Genomic DNA, 16308 nt, shown 5'->3' with positions numbered 1-16308 from the left:
CTACTGGCCGGAATTATCTGTTAATTGAATGCCGGTTTGGATCACACACATGACTGAACTTGGCATTATGATGGAGCACACATATCCTGTGACATTACACATACACACAGCCAAGTTATTATTATTTTTTTAGGATGTATTATAAAAAATAAGGTAGAAAGACACAAACCAGTGGAATATTTTTAGTTTTCTTGCTACAAAAAAACAGGAAACATGAGACTCGTTCCCTTACCCGACACGCTGATCATCCTGACCTAGTATTGAATGTTTATCCTCTCTAGTCAGAAACCAATACAGACACAATCAAAAGAGACACACAGCAGCACCACGACATTTATCATACGGATATGTTTAATGAGATTAATGAAGTTTATCACTATTGTCTGAACACATAAAATTAATTGAAGATAATGCGCATGCCCATTCTGAAACAAAAATCTGCCGCGTTTGGTGATTAGAATGGAAATATATCAATAAAAAACACAATTATCTCAATGACAAAAGAAGTAAATAGTGCAGTGTACAAACACTCAATGTCCATGATAGCACCATCGCAGTAAAATAACAAATTCAGCGACGCATATTCAAATTTTGCATTGAACTGTAGGATGTAACAGTTATTATATTATTATATTATTATATATGTAACAGTCCGCATTATATATTTGATGACAAACAGCTACTATAATTTACAATTGCAGGTAAAACACATAGACTGTATATAAAGCTTGACAACATGACAGCTCCACAAAAGTGAAGCCAAAACATCTCGATCGCCCCCTGGTGGATGGCTGCGGTATAGGTCATAAATCCCGCCCCCTCCAAGTTAGCAGATGGGACAAGGGCCAAATTTTCCCAAAGATGGTTTCTGTTATTTTAGGTAGTTCTTATCACGTTGATGTATGTTCAAGTGTTCATTTTTCTGATACGTTTGGTTTTAATGAGTTATTCGATGCTATAAAAAGGGGGTGAGACGTCATGATTGACAGCTTTGATTGACAGCTGCTCTGAGTGAAGTAGTCACGGAGCTAACCGATTACTACTGCGCAGATTCTGGCTCCAAGTTATGTCACAATCTCAAGATGGCAGCTCCTGTAATATTTTGGCTTCACTTTTGTACAGTGGGAGATGCATCGTCCATCTATATATATATATACAGTCCTCTGTAAAACTTGATAATAACTAAAATGTTCCAGATTCATGTTTTAAAGGGGCAATCCAACTTTTTTACACATCAAAGTCTATTTACAGGTTTTTGGGAGTACCACTGCATGTGTGAAAAAAGTTGTTTAAAGCCTTTTGTAGCACCAGAGGGAGCTGCATTAAGTCTCACGAGTTGCCTCAAGTCACGTCACAGCGATTAGCCATTACAAGCACCCTAACACCCTCAAATCTTGTTCTCGCATTCAAGTTGAATTGTGGGTAATGTAGGCAGCAGGTTTTTACGAGGATGAAGATTGCTTGGAATAAAAAAGGTGATACCTCTGGTTCTGCAGCATTGACTTTGATATTTATTTTTTTAAAACTGTCAATTGTGAGTCCGACAGTATTATAGGAGTTAAATGCTTCAACAGTGAAGTACTTTTGTAAGCCACTTATAATACATAGGATTATAGATGTATATAAAAATGAACACTGTATGGGACTTTTCCATTGTTATTTATTATATAAAAAGATTAAAAATGTTAAACTAATGTACCAACAAAACAAAAAAAACACAACATAAAAAAACTCAACTGTCCCTGAATACTCATGAAATGTGTAAACATTAATAAAAGATTGCATATGATTAAAAAATGATTCAATGATGACATCTATGCACCATAATTTGCTGTTCATCAGTGACCATCAAACCATGCTGGGTTCCCCCATCATCATCTTCTCGTTGGGTTCCTCCACATGCCTGTTTGGCTGCACCTGCGCCCCGAAGATGACGCGTTTACACAGTGTGAGAATCGGCTTGTGTGGTTGAGCCTGACGCAGATCGCTGGATGGTGTCGTCATGTTGTCGCAATTCTGATTGTTGGAAGGGAAATGATATTAAAATATAATGTTATGAAACAGTCAAGCACACATCACAGTCAAACAGTTAAGATCTGAGAAAAAAAAAGATTCTTAAATTATATTAATTATATACAATTTTTGAATTCACCCACCCGGTACAGTGAGACCAAAATGAATGCTGGGATGCATATCAGGGGAGTGGCGATAAGCAGCATGCCCAATATGCCCCAGCTGCTGCGTCCATAAAACATCTCCAGGGGGACTGTGTTTGCCAGGTCATACAGCATTGTGACCTATAGGGGTCGAGAAAAGGTCAAGTCAGAGGGCTTAGCTGTAAAAGAAATCAGCAGTTATGTATCTTAAATTGTATGTGATTTGTGCGGCTTATATGTACAAAAAAAACACCAGTATTCTCCTTTAACTGAATACTCCCGTTGAATGGATATTCCTGCTGTGCTTTCTGATCCTGTACTGATCATGCAGCAGTGACGTGTGTTTTAAAACAGATGAGTCCACATTTTCAGGTAAAAGCAGCAGTCTCACCTCTTCTGTCCCATGTGTAAGCTGAAAGCATAACTACTGATGTGGCAAAAAGAAATCTGTGAAACACTCAGCAAAGATATAAAGGCCAGGAGTACGACGGCGACGTATTAGGGCCATTGTAGGTTAAAAATAAATGTATTACGGAGCCGGTGGAGGGGGATGGGGGTAATATTCCAAGATTAAAGTAAAAAAAATGTACACGAAAAAGCTCACAAATCTACAAGAAAAAAACTTGAATACTCTCTGAGATTATAAAGTCATAGATTTGTGAGAAAAAACTCAGAAAAAAATGTGCAAAGCCGTGGTATTGAGCACTGTTGCTCAATTTATCGCAGTGTTTAACGGTGGTGTCTGTGGTGTGATGAGGTTGATCCTTCGAGTTTTTTTCTCATAAATTTGTGACTTTAATCTTAGTGAATTTCTACGTTTTTTCTTGCAATTTTTTAAAAATAATTTTAGAGAATATTCAAAGTTTTTTCTCATAAATTTGTAAATTTACCAAAATTTACATTTTCGTAAACTCAGATTTCTTTTCTCCGAATATTATCCCACTCCCTCAGCTCCGTAATTCTTTTTACCTACAATTTGTAGAGGACAGATGGGGACAGGAATAAGCAAAGATAAAGGGGAAGCAAAAGATCTGAAGTCAAATAAAAAAAAAAATGAACACATATGAAAACATGAGAGGAAATAGACATTAAAGCAGAGGCACAAAGTAGATGAATCCAGTAAGAGAGATGTGACGCAGGTGTGAGTAACTCACTCCACAGATGAGCGGCGTGATGAACAACCAGCAGTACTTCAGCACGGGGAATGGTCGGTACCCGATCATGTCTTCAATGTTGTCATAGAAACGGTCCGCACCTGCAAAGTCATGGATGGGAGGTGTTAGTCAATCAAAGGGCACAAAATGCTTTAGCTTTTACAGAGAACACTCTCAAACACATGGGGCCCTCGACTGAAAAAACTATGAGATGGTGAAGCCTCAGATTCTGGTATTTTGTGTGGGTTTTTTTTTTCTCTAAATCTGTCCATAATCATATAAAAGTACATTTTTAAATACTTGCATGTTTCCATTTTATGCTACTGAATACTTCTACTCCACTACATTTACTTTATACTCAATTACATTTATTTGACAGCTATAATTACTTTTCAGATTAAGATTTAACATTCAAAACATGTGATCAGTTCAGAAATAAATAAGTAAATACAAATATAAATGACTTGATAATTAAATAAATTTGCCATTAAACATAGCAAAAGTAATATTAAAAATAAATGTAGTCATTAATGAATTGATAAAATGTGACATAAATTGATATTTCTGTTTTAATTTGTTGTTAATTACTAGTCAATTTAATCTTCCTGTTTATTTATTTATTTATTCATTTATTTTTTTAAATCTTTTTAATTTACTACTTGTACTTTTGATACTTTGAGTACTTTTTGTTGCTAGTAAGTCATTTTTTGGAGGTATTGCTACTTTTTTCTAAGTAAATAATTTGAATACTTTCACCACTGATTTTAACAATGTGATGGTTAAAACTTGATCTCAAAGTAAAGACAAAGTTTTCAAACACTTTGTAAAATATATTTACATCAGTCTTCTAATTTAATCAAATTCAAAAGCTCAGTAAAAGTCGTAAAAAACTGCATTCGCAACACATGATCATCATCATTCTGGTTTTATTTCCGTTGCATACTATCTGAATGTAAGCGTTGTTTGAATGTGTTGTCTGATTTATTGTTTGGAAAGATCTAATGGGACGTTTCAACACACAATGGAGAATAAATGAACAATTAAGGAGGGAGGGAAGAGGAGGAAGAACAGCCTCCAAACCAACAACAAGCATGTATCCAGGGAAATAAAACGCAAATTTAATCTCAGTAAAAAAATCAGGTGGTTCAAATGGGGAGGAAAGGAAGAGTGGAGGAGAAGTGGAGGAGGAGGAGGAGGAGTGAGATGGAGACGAGAAAGCTGCCAAAAAGACATCTGAGACAACTGATATGAGATTGATCAGGTACATGACCTGGCTGATGGAACAACATCCACGGATTCATGTCTGCAAATGCACAATAGCAAGTCGTCGAGCCTATTTAGGAAAGCAGACACGGCTCCTAAAATGATACAGTAATCAACCCCTGAAACTAACTCCATCTATGCGGAGGAGGAAAGTGAGTCGCCCTCATTTAAATTTGGGTGAGGATGTTTTTCTCCACACATAACTGAGCAGAGAGGCCGAACGAATGGCTAAACAACTCAAAGTGGGGATGAGGAAGCAGCTGCAGCAACGGGTCGATATCTCACTCTGCATCAGTTTCCAGTAGAGGATGTGTAGCTGACCCTAATTCCAAAGAGCAAGTCGGAAAGGAAATGTATTTTTCAGAGACACAGAAATTGAATATATATATGCACACATGGTCAGGGTGTTCGTGAGAGCACTTGTGAGGAATATGCCTTGAAAGAAAACAGCTTGTTTTGAGAATACAATACAGATGCTCGGAGAGATGAGGAGGAACTCTCCACCCACGTGTTGTAATTTAGCCAGTAATACAGCCGATAATGAAGGAGTGGGAAGTGGTGAGAGCTCAGAAGATTTATCCAAAATGATGGCTAAGGAAGACTGGGATGTGGAAATGGAAGATTAACATGTGTGGTATAGGCAACGGACAAATCCTGACACATTTGAGGAGATTAATCAAACACTTTAAATATATAGAGAGGGGGAAAATAGCAGCAAGATGCATCCACAAAAGGAAAAAGGCTATTTCAGATGTCTGACTATAAAGCAGCAGGTGTTGCCTTTGGTTTCAGTCCAGCAGATGGAGCACTCATCCTTCTGGTCTGAGATAAAGTCCACAAACGACCACGACTCTCAGCTGAGAGACAGGCTGTGATGGTGATGAAAACACAGAGAAATACCTCATGTTTTGATTATTCTCTGTACTATAACTGTTATTTAGCCGGATTTTCAGTTAGATCACAGTAATCTCCTGTAAACAGCACGGCTTGCAGCTCTGTGAGGCTGTAATGAAACGGAAACGAAATGAAACATGGCCAGTACTGCTTTTGTTTTGTTGTTTGCATGTATTTATTTGTTTTTATTGGATTGTTGCCTACTGATTTATTAATTTTGCTGCTTATTTTGTGTGCTCTTGGTTGTCATTTGTTTTTTTGTTTTTTGTATTTTACTAAATATTTTAGCTTAGTTTTCCTTTTTTTGTTATTGTTTGTTTTCTCCTTATGATGAAGGAAGGTGTGGTTTATTGACGTCTCCTGTGACATTTATTATTTTTAATTATCTGGATTTTGTGAAGTCTTATGTGTGTGCAAATAAAATGAAATAAAAAAAATAATGCCTATTGTTAAAAAAAACACAAATAAATGTTAATTGATAAATGTTGAAGTCCAGATTTATTTTTTGATCTTTAACAGTCGTGGCAAAATTAATGTAATAAATTGCCAGAGGGCGGTGTCGGAGTAAAGATGCTTTACTGCCAATAGAAAGGTCATGGGCTTCCTCACATATACCTGTTTTACCTCAATATCCTTAAATATTTGCATACTTTCAGTTATTACAGGAGACGTTAATAGTTTTCTATTTATGTATTATCTATCATTAAATTCAGTATTTCAGTTTACTAAATAACAAGTAGAGTTGAGGTTGATGGAAATGTTATTAGCTTTGCAGGTATTTAGTCATAAACCAAAGTATTGGACAAATCGACCCAATGATGGTGCTACTGTAGATGTAAAGTCAGAGTTGTTAGGATTCATTGTCTGGGCACCATTAATGTCTCGTAAAAAAGAGAAAAGATTTATTGAAAAAAGTAACACAAGTGCCCACAGAGCAAGGGCACAGTCCGTGTATTTAAAGTGGTTACCTGGATTCTGTTATCGATACCCTTAGAAGAGTGTATCTGTATGAGTGAATGTGTAACGTTATGAGAAACTCATACAACAAATATTAACACAAGGATCTTTTCAATCTCAACAACTTTTTTCTTTTGTTTCTAGAGCTCTTTTAATGCAACTCAGGATAGAAATAAAACGGTGAATATGAGAAGCTGATTTCTTGTACAGATACAGGAGGTTGATTGCACTGATGAAACAAATGCTGCCGTCAAAATCGCACAAGCTCAAAGAAATATAATGAAGTTCCTTTTGGTGGCAACATTTTCTACCTAAAACCAAAAGGCTTCACATCTTTAGATCTTCAGAAATAATTTTAAGTTAATAGATCAATTGTGTGTCAGTGCAGCAGTATAGTTCACTGTAATAAAAAAAGCATGTAGTGCGGTGACAACGGCCAACGGCGTGACTTACCGTACACCCAGCCAATGATAATGGTCTCACAACAGGCAATAAGGAGGAGGCTGATTCCACTGGGACCGTAGGTGTCAACGAGCTCGAAGATGATTATCCCTCCCTGTAACATGAGCAGAAAAAACACAAGCAGATCAGCTCTGATTGATTGTTTTCCTCCGGTCTGTGAAATCTTGCAGATTCGATTAGGAGCACCGGAGGACACAGAGGCACATGATTTTTTTTTTTTTACAGATTTCCTGTCTCTTGCACTACTGTCAGGATATAGTGACCGTTTTTTATTTATATTTTTAATCATATCTGCTCCAATTCTACCCACTGCAGCTTTAAGTTGATCTTCACCACTCAAACAGCCACATGGATAGTACATTAGTCTCTTCTCTTTCCTTATAGCATCGTCCATCAAATATGCCCTTCATGTCTCTGCTGCTTACCTGAGTGAGGCACGGCAGCCCCAGTAGAAAACAGACCACAGCGATGACCAGGACCAGCACCTCTCTGCCGCCCCGCCTCCTCAGCTGACGTGGGAACAGGTCTGTGATGGCCGTGGCCAGGCTCTCCACACACACAAACTGTGAGGACAGAAACACACTGGCTTATTTGTGAATATGTAATATAATGCTGAAACACTGCATATGATGCATTACAGTCCATACAATACCTGCGTGTCCAGGCCCAAGAAGAGGACCATGAGGAAGAAGAGCACGGCCCAGAAGGATGAGCCGGGCAGCAACGACAGAGCCCTGGGATAAGCTATAAACACCAGACCAGGACCTGTGGAAAGCACATGAATGCATCTATCAACATATGAGAGTGTACGTGATCTTCAAGACCAAGTCCTGAACTCTCATCAAAGGTTATAGCTTCAGTATGGACATGGGTTGTGAATGGTTAAAAGGACCAGTGTGTAGGATTTAGTGGCATCTAGTGGTGTGGTTGCAGATTGCAACCGACTGAATATCGCTCACCCTCTCCCTCTCCATGCAAGTCGGAGTACTACGGTGGCCTTCAGGTAGCATAAAAACGTGAAAGTCTCTCTCTAGAGCCAGTGTTTGGTTTGTCCGTTCTGGGCTACTGTAGAAACATGGCGGACTCTGTGAAGAGGACCCGCTCCCTATGTAGATATGAAGGGCTCATTCTAAGCTAACGAAAACACACATTCTTAGTTTCAGGTGATTATACACTAATGAAAAAATAGTTAATAATATTATATTCCATTTCTGCCAATAACTCCCCCCAAAATCCTACATACTGGCCCTTTAAGCCAAATAATGACTAGGGAAATATTTGTTCTTATCCCTTCAATCATCTTGTGACCCCTCACGTTTTTCATGTGACCCTTTGAGGGGTCCCACTCCCCAGGTTGGGAACCACTGTTTTAACACAACTATTAATAACTTTTCTTGCAAAGTGCTTTCCAAATCAGGATTAAAAAGAAGGTGGACATCAGTATTTTCTAATCTTGGGAATGCCAAACAAGGCCACAAAAAAAGAAACTTTCAAGTAAAAATCTTTTCAACTGTGTGTGAACATAAGATGCCATCTTGTGGACAGTGTTGGTAGTTGTTGCCACTGCCAAAATTACTGCAAAGCAACAAGAGATGCATTGATTAATCGATTAGTAGACAATTAACGGGCGACTATTTTGATGAATAATGTTTTTGAGCAAAAATGTCAACCATTTGCTGTTTCTCGCTTCTCAAATATGAGGATTTGGTACGTTGTTATACATGATAGTTAACTGAATATCTTTGGATCGTTGGTTGGACAAAACAAGACGTCTGAAGATGTCATAAAAAAATGGCAGATTAGTCGTAAAATAATTATTAATTGCAGCCCAACAACGCATGCAAAATAAACAAGTGTGAAATGAAATATGCAGATGCTGAAAAGGGAGGAATGACCTCACCGCTAGAAACGACTTCATCCATCGACATGCCCATGTCGTAAGCCATGAATCCCAGCACTGAGAACACAGCGAAACCAGCAAAGATACTGGTGGCACTGTTCAGGCAACATAGTGCCAAGCAATCCCTGCAACACACCAAGAACAAAAGCCTGCACTGTCAAAGAGCACATGAATGTATCACTGATGTGATGTGTGTGAGGAGGACACCGACCTGTAGCAGTTGTTGTTGTATTTGTTGTAGCTCCCCAGAGCGGTCAGCACTCCCTGACACACGGCGTAGGAGAAGAACACCTGCGTCCCTGCGTCACGCCATATCTAAAGAGGGTTAGAGACTGACTTTTCAAGCATTCCAGAGGGAACTGGAATGTTGATATTGTTAAATTAACCCGGAGCATATGCTTTCTATTAACTTCTTTCCTTTCAGAGCAATAAAAAAAAAAACTTTTCAGGTCAAAACAAATTACTAGAAAAAACAGCTTTGCTTTATGCCAGCATCAATTATGATACAATTTCTGCAAAAATTTGCAAAAGAGGGAGTTTTTTTTTCGTTCCGGTGTCAATGCATTTACAACTGTGTGAATGTGTGTGCACCACATGTGTTTGTGTCCATTCAGTTTGGTGTGTGTGGGCGGGTTTGTTTACATGAATGTCTGTCTGCGGGCCCTGACAGCATCTGGTTAACATTAGAGGCAAAACAGCGCTGCGAGTCTCGTCTAGTAAAAGATAAAGCTGGCAAGGCTCCAGAGCGACATACAGGCCCCTACTCTGGCCCCATGGTGGGCTCCATCTTCTTCCCCGCCTCGGGTCCGTGGCAACGCATCTCACATCTGACACCGGACAAAGAGGAAGCTGTTGTGTCTTTAGAAAGCACGTGTTTTATTTGGCTGCTCTGGATGCGGATTCACACACACACACACACACGGACTAAAGGGGACGTTAAACAGACCCCAGATGCAGGCCAGAACTCGATTACGATTTCCTGATGAAAAAAACATGTGCTAAAGCAAGACTCATTAGAAACAGATCTGTTTTCAGATCTGCCTTTAAGAGCATCTGGGATTGCACAACTTTCTGTTTTCTGACCCATAACTGCTTTTGCTAGCTTTTAACATTCTCGCAGTTTTCCCCCTTTCCTTCCTTCCATGATTACATGCTAACATTCCCACGATGGTTCAGAGCTGTATCAGTAGATGTTCTTACAAGGACAGCCACGTTTTGTCTTCTAACTCTAACAGGGGGAAAAGTCATGATCTGACACTTAAATTGAGTTGCATGACGCATCCAAATGAGCAACACATGAGTCCAGTCAAACAAACAAATACTGGAAAAGAAACAAAAAAAAACAACTGCCGAAAGCAAATTTAATTTCATCGCTTGCAGGAATGCTCATGCAAACATGCATGCGTGTCCACAGGAGAAGAGGAAGAGACTCCTCTCTTCAAAGACAAGGGGTTTTCTGGAGGTTGACCCTCTGGTGATTAAGTTTGACCCCTGAAGTCCTGCTGTGAACTGTGAAGTGGAAGATAGACAAAGAAGCCGCGGGAGAGGAAGGGAGACGGGTGACGAGCTATTTTATTTTTAGTGGTTGTTGCTGGCAGAAACAGAGGTTGTCATTGTGCATGAGCGTGCAACCAGAAATCACGCTGTTTTTTTTTCCCCTTTTCAGTTCAGAAATTACATCATTATGCCGAATGAATGTGCTTATTTTGATGTAAATAAAAATCAGAATTTTGGTAAATTACTGACTTCAGTTTCAGCTTAAAAGCAAGATATTGACTTTTTATGAGGAAAATATGCCCTCAAAATGTGTTAGAAATTCCCCATAGAGAGATAGTGTTTCCACTCCTGTGTGATGATGTTACTGTATACTCAAGGAGGGAGCTTTCTTTGACAAACTTCTCACAGAAAAAAAGGATCCTGGTTTGCTTTTCTTGTTAAGACTCTATCTTGGGACCGGAAACAAGATTCAAGGCAAAGAGAAAGGGAGGGTGGGGGAGAATAACAGGACACTGTATTCATCCCGGTAGAACACATAACAGAGAGAGAAGTATTGAGAAATAAAGAGACAGATGATGCTCTGGTTGGTTGTGAGGCCAACGCTCTGACTTCTAATGCCTCTCTCTGCACGTTTGCTTTAGTAAATACAGAATTTCTGTACAGTGCATCATGTTTGTAATGTTGTATTTGAAAAGCAACGGTTGATGATGAGTTCTTACATTTGGATCAGCGATCTTGTCCCAGTTGGGAGTGAGGTAATATTCCACTCCCTGCCAGGCTCCTGGGAGTGTCACTCCACGGAAGAAGAGGATGATCAGCATCAGGTAGGGGAATGTCGCGGTGAAGTACACCACCTACAAACACAACAATGCACAGAAAAGGGTAGGTTATGATTTCATATGTACACTCAATCATTCACTCTTTACATTTAACTTGTATTAAAGGTACAGTGTGTAGGAGTTAGTGGCATCTTGTGGTGTGGTTGCAGATTGCAACCAACTGAGCACCCCTCCGCCCAAGACTGCGGTAACGTGAGCCGCCGAGTGCAAAACCGTGGTGACGCTGTTCGCCTCGCTCAGAGGCCATCCTTACCATAATAACACTACTTTAGGAGCAACGGAAGTCACACGGCGGCTGGCGGTACCACAGTTTTGCGCTCTGCGGGTCATGTTACCACAGTTTCACAAGCGTGTCGGAGAACTACTGTGGCTTTCTGGTAATGTAAAAACGTGAAAGGCTCTCTCTAGAGCAAGTGATAGATCCCCGAAATGCTACACACTGTTCCTTTAAGTGATTCTTTTGGGGCAGCGGAAACAATCAGAAACACAACACTGACATATTATCACCTTAAACATTTGAGATGGAAAATGTGTTAGCAAACCGTTGCCTTTTTTTACACATCCAGCAGACATGGAACAACGTTAGCATTCATTAGGAGTCGTGTTTATGGTCAACTGGCGATTTCATGTCCAGTATTTACTCTCCTTTTAGCTCTGTTTTTGGTCTCCACCAACTCATGAGTGACATTTCTGACTGTTTATCTGCTAAATGCTGCACTATGCTAGCCTGCTAGTCGCTAACTTTGTTTGTCTGCCATTCGGTGCTGGGCAGGTAGTGTGCATTGGGTTTATTAGAGTTAATTTTGAAAACGTCTGCATGCATGCAGTTGGAAATGATGCTGATGAGAGCTTTTTAAGATTTCACTCCTGGTTGATATGGCAACATCTGTGATCCTTGGTGTTAACTGCAAGTACGTTTTAATGTTCCAGAGTTCAAAATGACATCTATATCAACCACTGGGGCAGCAAACATGGCAACCTAATATCAGGGTCAGTACTTTTTATGTATGCAAAAGGAGTACTCGCCTTTCCTGTGGATTTGATTCCCTTAAAGATGCAGAAGTAACACACGATCCAGGCAAGCAGGAGACACAAAGCCAGGTCCCAGTTTAAGTTGCCCAGGAACATGCCATCTGATTTCCTTAACACACGGTGACTGTGGGGAAAGAGATCAGACATGAAAACACATGTTTACAACTGCATCCTCTGCAAATAACATGCAAAATGATGGATGTACAGATGTGCAATGCATACAACTACACTGTGTTTCTGCTTTCAAAAGCTTTCTCCCACTTAAGATAAACACTACAAATGCTTCATGAATGCATTGAAAGCCATGTTTCTTTTTAGTGTGTCCATGACAGTGGGAATAAATTCAAATACAGCAAACATCTGCATCATTAATACAGATGTCAAAATGTGTTTATTTTGGATGGCTATAATAGAAGCTGCAGGAAACAGAGCACATATTGTTCTCATCATGCGGTGCATGTAGCTGAGTGATTTCCCAATATATGTTCTCACAACAAATCAGGAGATTGTCATGTGAAGAGCAGCAGACATGTTTCAAAATATCTACAAATTAGAAAAAACTAGAGCAGTGCCCGTTCAAAACAGGCTTGCTCGGAACGGACCGATTGCTTGGTCTCCGGTATTGTTGCTCAAGAACCGCTCATCCAAACAACTTCACACTCGACACTGCACTTTCCTGGGTCCTGAGCAATACATCCGCCAAGTGTGAAGTCAATCGGATGAATGGTTGTTGAGAAAGTTGAAGGACACACATACATACATACAGAGACTCCTTCCGATAATGGTTCATCATTAAAATCATGTTCACTAAGGCCCCCGACAGTAAAGATGGCCTTTTGATATCTGGAAGGAATTAAGAGCTATTGCTGAGGAATGTTCCAGACAAAGACAAGAACACTAGGGAGGATGATTTTACTGTCAAAGTTGTTTTAAGAAGATAAGTGTGTGAGTGTGTGTGTGTTTCTCACGTCCAGAACTCCTCTTCCGGTGACTTTTCAAACGAGTAAGGTTCATCTTCACTCCTGGAAATATCAAATATTCAAATTTGAGGGATTCGGGATTTTGTTACCTTCACAACTTCTCCATTTGACACCCCACTTGTTTTTTCAACCACTATTGAACTAAGGCTTGAGAAGTCATTTAGATTTATTGGGTGTACTTTGCACCCCGAAACTGTCCCAAGGAAGCAATTAATAGTTGTTTTAGTAGTTTTTATGACAGAAACAGATGTAAAGATCTCCTGCTCTGAACACATGAAAGCACGGGTGTGTCCCAAAGCTGCTACATCTATGGAAGCCAAGAATAATCCCATTATGTATCACATCAATATCCCGACATGCATTCAGTACATGTCACAAAATTATAAAATTGTGATAGTTTGCCCGGTACAGCTTGACAAAATAGATGCAACTTACGTGTAAGTGACATTTACAAAGTAGTCGGGTATGGTGAAGTTGTTTAGGAACGACCAGTTGGAGCCAGGTTGAAACAAATGGGGGTTGGCGTACAAGCTATTGCGACCGTGACATAACTCTGAGAGGTCGAGGATAGAGAGATGAAGGTGAGTTGGATGCTTCAAAATGTTAAAATGTGTAGCAATAGCAATATAAGCACACTGCTAATGAAATACAGACGCGTTCAAACAAGCCAGCGTCGATTCGTCACAAGGCGTGGCTCACCGGTGTTCCACCAGTTGTCACATGTGGACCAGGGCAACGGGCTTTTGAAGGAGTTATACAGGTAGAAGATAGCCCAGGCCAACACCACGATGTAGTAGATGTTCAGATAGGCCACGATCACTTGGGACGCAATCCCCACTCCTGCAGGACACAATGACACACTTAGGGAAAGTTTCCGGCTGCCGTCTTCCTCTGTATTTATGCAACATCTACAGCTAAATCAGTGCTGGTTTGGTTCCCAGTCTCCAATATCTTACTATATAAATATCTTTAGTGTATTACAGCATGCGAACAGCTATATTTTTTCCAGTAACAATGAAGAAAGCACAGTGAAAAACATGCATTTCCTGCATAACAACGGACAAATTCTTGAGTAATTCTACAAAAATCTGTTTTTTACCCACGAACATGGGGCATATCTTCCTCCAGGCGGTCACCCCGCCCTCACTGGTGTACTGGCCCAGCGCCGTCTCCAGGAAGAACACAGGGATGCCACAGAAGAAGAGGAACACAAAGTAAGGGATGAAGAAGACACCTGCAAATATAGATACCCACGAAGAAAAAGAGTCACTTGTAAAGCTTGGGTTCCACAAATATTGAGCATGCCGCACACACACACCGACGGATAAACATGTATTGAGCCACAAATCCTTCACATATTAAACGTTGATTATGTAACTAGCTAAGTGGGATGAAAGGGATTATTTGTAATGAAAGAATTTATAGTGGGATTACACAGTTTTCCATGTTACTTGGGAGAAAAATCTCAAGGACCCCGCCTAGAGAATGGTGAAAAGTGACAAAAGAACCAAAGCAAAACAGTAGTTTTATGTTGGAGATTGGCATCTATACAGAAGAATTGGGCTAAAATAGGATATTATGAAATGTTTTCTGACTATGAGGAAAACGATGGAAACCATTCTTCCATTAAGATGATGACAAATAAAAGTTTTTTCTCATATGTAGGTGACTTTTGGTGTCACCCCATCCACCTTTGGTGAACATGCATACATTAACACATGCAAACATGCATATACTCTACTTGTGTGTACAGACATGCAAATGTACATATTTTCAACCCACATCTTTTATTCTATATAACAGCCAGCAAAAGATTCCCCCATATATCCAAACCCCGGTCCCTCACCCCCTCCATTCCTGTAGCACAGATAGGGGAAACGCCAAACATTCCCGAGGCCAATGATTTCTCCAGCCATGGAGAGAATGAACTCCGTGTTGTTGGCCCATTTCTCCCTCGGCTGAACTCCTTCCTCAGGATCCCCTTTCTCTGGCCCCGACCCTCCAGATGGAGCCCCTCTGGCTGTCTCCTCAGTCATGGTCTCTTGTATGCACACATATGATAAACACATGTTAAATGCAAACCATGTCTGATATGTCCTCTCCAAATCTCGTCCATACATGCAGATATAGAACAGAATGCCTTTACAGTTTAATGAATTGCTCACACTGCAGTATATAAAGTCAATGCCAAATGACTGTGACAAAACCATTAAACTCCCAAATGCCATTAACTGCAAACGACTTCGTAGAAAATACTCGACAAAATAGTGCTGAGGTTTGCAAAAACTAGCCCAAGAATATAATGAGGTAAATGTTTCTAACTTCTTAAGAGAGATTTGAATGCATGTAAGTAACTCACCCGTGAGCTTTCCCTTCTAGTCTACTGAGTGAAGTTTGAAGAAAAAAAGCTTTATTCTAAAGAAGGCGTGTCCTGATGGATGCCACACACACACACACACACACACACACACAAACACACTGGCTGTCCCATGCAGAACAGGCTGTCCTCGTGAACATGCATACCTCATTTAAGACGCATGAAAAAAAAAAAGCACTAATGTGAGCTAAATGTTTTCAAAATAAAATTATGCAAAAATGATTACTGCATCCTTTTTTTAGTAAGATAGAGGTATGTTATTGGATTATTATTACATTAGAGTATATTAGTAAGTAATTTTGAAGCCTATTACTTACTATAATTTACTGTAGGGTGGTAGTGGAGTAAAATTAAAGGTCCCATATTGTGCGCATTTTCAGGTTCATACTTGTATTTTGTTTTATTAGGACATGTTTACATGCTTTAATGTTCAGAAATTCCTTTATTTTCCTGCCTGAATATGCCTGTATTTACCCTCTGTCTGAAACGCTCCATTTTAGCTCATTGCAATGGAATTCAGGCAACAGCTTGGGTCGATTTATACTTCCTGTCAGCTGTCATTCACATGGGTTGCGTCTGAAATTCCATACTAACATGATATTTAGTACGCTAAAACAGTATGTGAGACATTTTAGTAGTATGTCCGAAACCTTAGCATGAAACCAATAGTAAATGAATTGCATACTACTTCCGGTGAAATATTACAGCATGCAACACTGGACACTACAGTGGCATGAATATCCCGCAATGCAATGCGGTAGTGACGATAACGTTCATAACAGACGTTGACAGACAGC

General features: G+C 39.7%; 1 protein-coding gene across 1 annotated transcript; it reads right to left on the bottom strand.

The window, feature by feature from the left end:
- Positions 1-1491: 1491 nt before the first annotated feature.
- On the bottom strand, positions 1492-15644 carry LOC119482462 (sodium- and chloride-dependent GABA transporter 2-like). Its single transcript, XM_037759963.1, has 16 exons — positions 15494-15644; positions 14981-15175; positions 14234-14368; positions 13834-13974; positions 13570-13687; positions 13123-13176; positions 12149-12278; positions 11003-11137; positions 8998-9101; positions 8787-8911; positions 7539-7651; positions 7312-7449; positions 6878-6980; positions 3311-3411; positions 2157-2297; positions 1492-2016 (listed from the first exon to the last, which is right to left on the bottom strand). The coding sequence occupies exons 2-16, from the start codon at positions 15168-15170 to the stop codon at positions 1849-1851; spliced, it is 1896 nt and encodes a 631-aa protein (XP_037615891.1). The 5' UTR covers positions 15171-15175; positions 15494-15644; the 3' UTR covers positions 1492-1848.
- Positions 15645-16308: the final 664 nt, after the last annotated feature.

This window comes from Sebastes umbrosus, chromosome 23, assembly GCF_015220745.1.
Source record: "Sebastes umbrosus isolate fSebUmb1 chromosome 23, fSebUmb1.pri, whole genome shotgun sequence".
Taxonomy (NCBI): domain Eukaryota; kingdom Metazoa; phylum Chordata; class Actinopteri; order Perciformes; family Sebastidae; genus Sebastes; species Sebastes umbrosus.
This window is presented reverse-complemented; position numbering and strand designations above follow the sequence as displayed.

Excerpts from the sequence above, each read along its gene's own strand:
- LOC119482462 (XM_037759963.1), bottom strand. The coding sequence starts at position 15,170 with ATGACTGAGGAGACAGCCAGAGGGGCTCCATCTGGAGGGTCGGGGCCA. Across the intron at positions 9,102-11,002 it reads ACAAGATCGCTGATCCAAAT|ATATGGCGTGACGCAGGGAC; the intron begins GTAAGAACTCAT and ends AACCCTCTTTAG. Across the intron at positions 2,298-3,310 it reads TCACGCCGCTCATCTGTGGA|GTCACAATGCTGTATGACCT; the intron begins GTGAGTTACTCA and ends CGACCCCTATAG.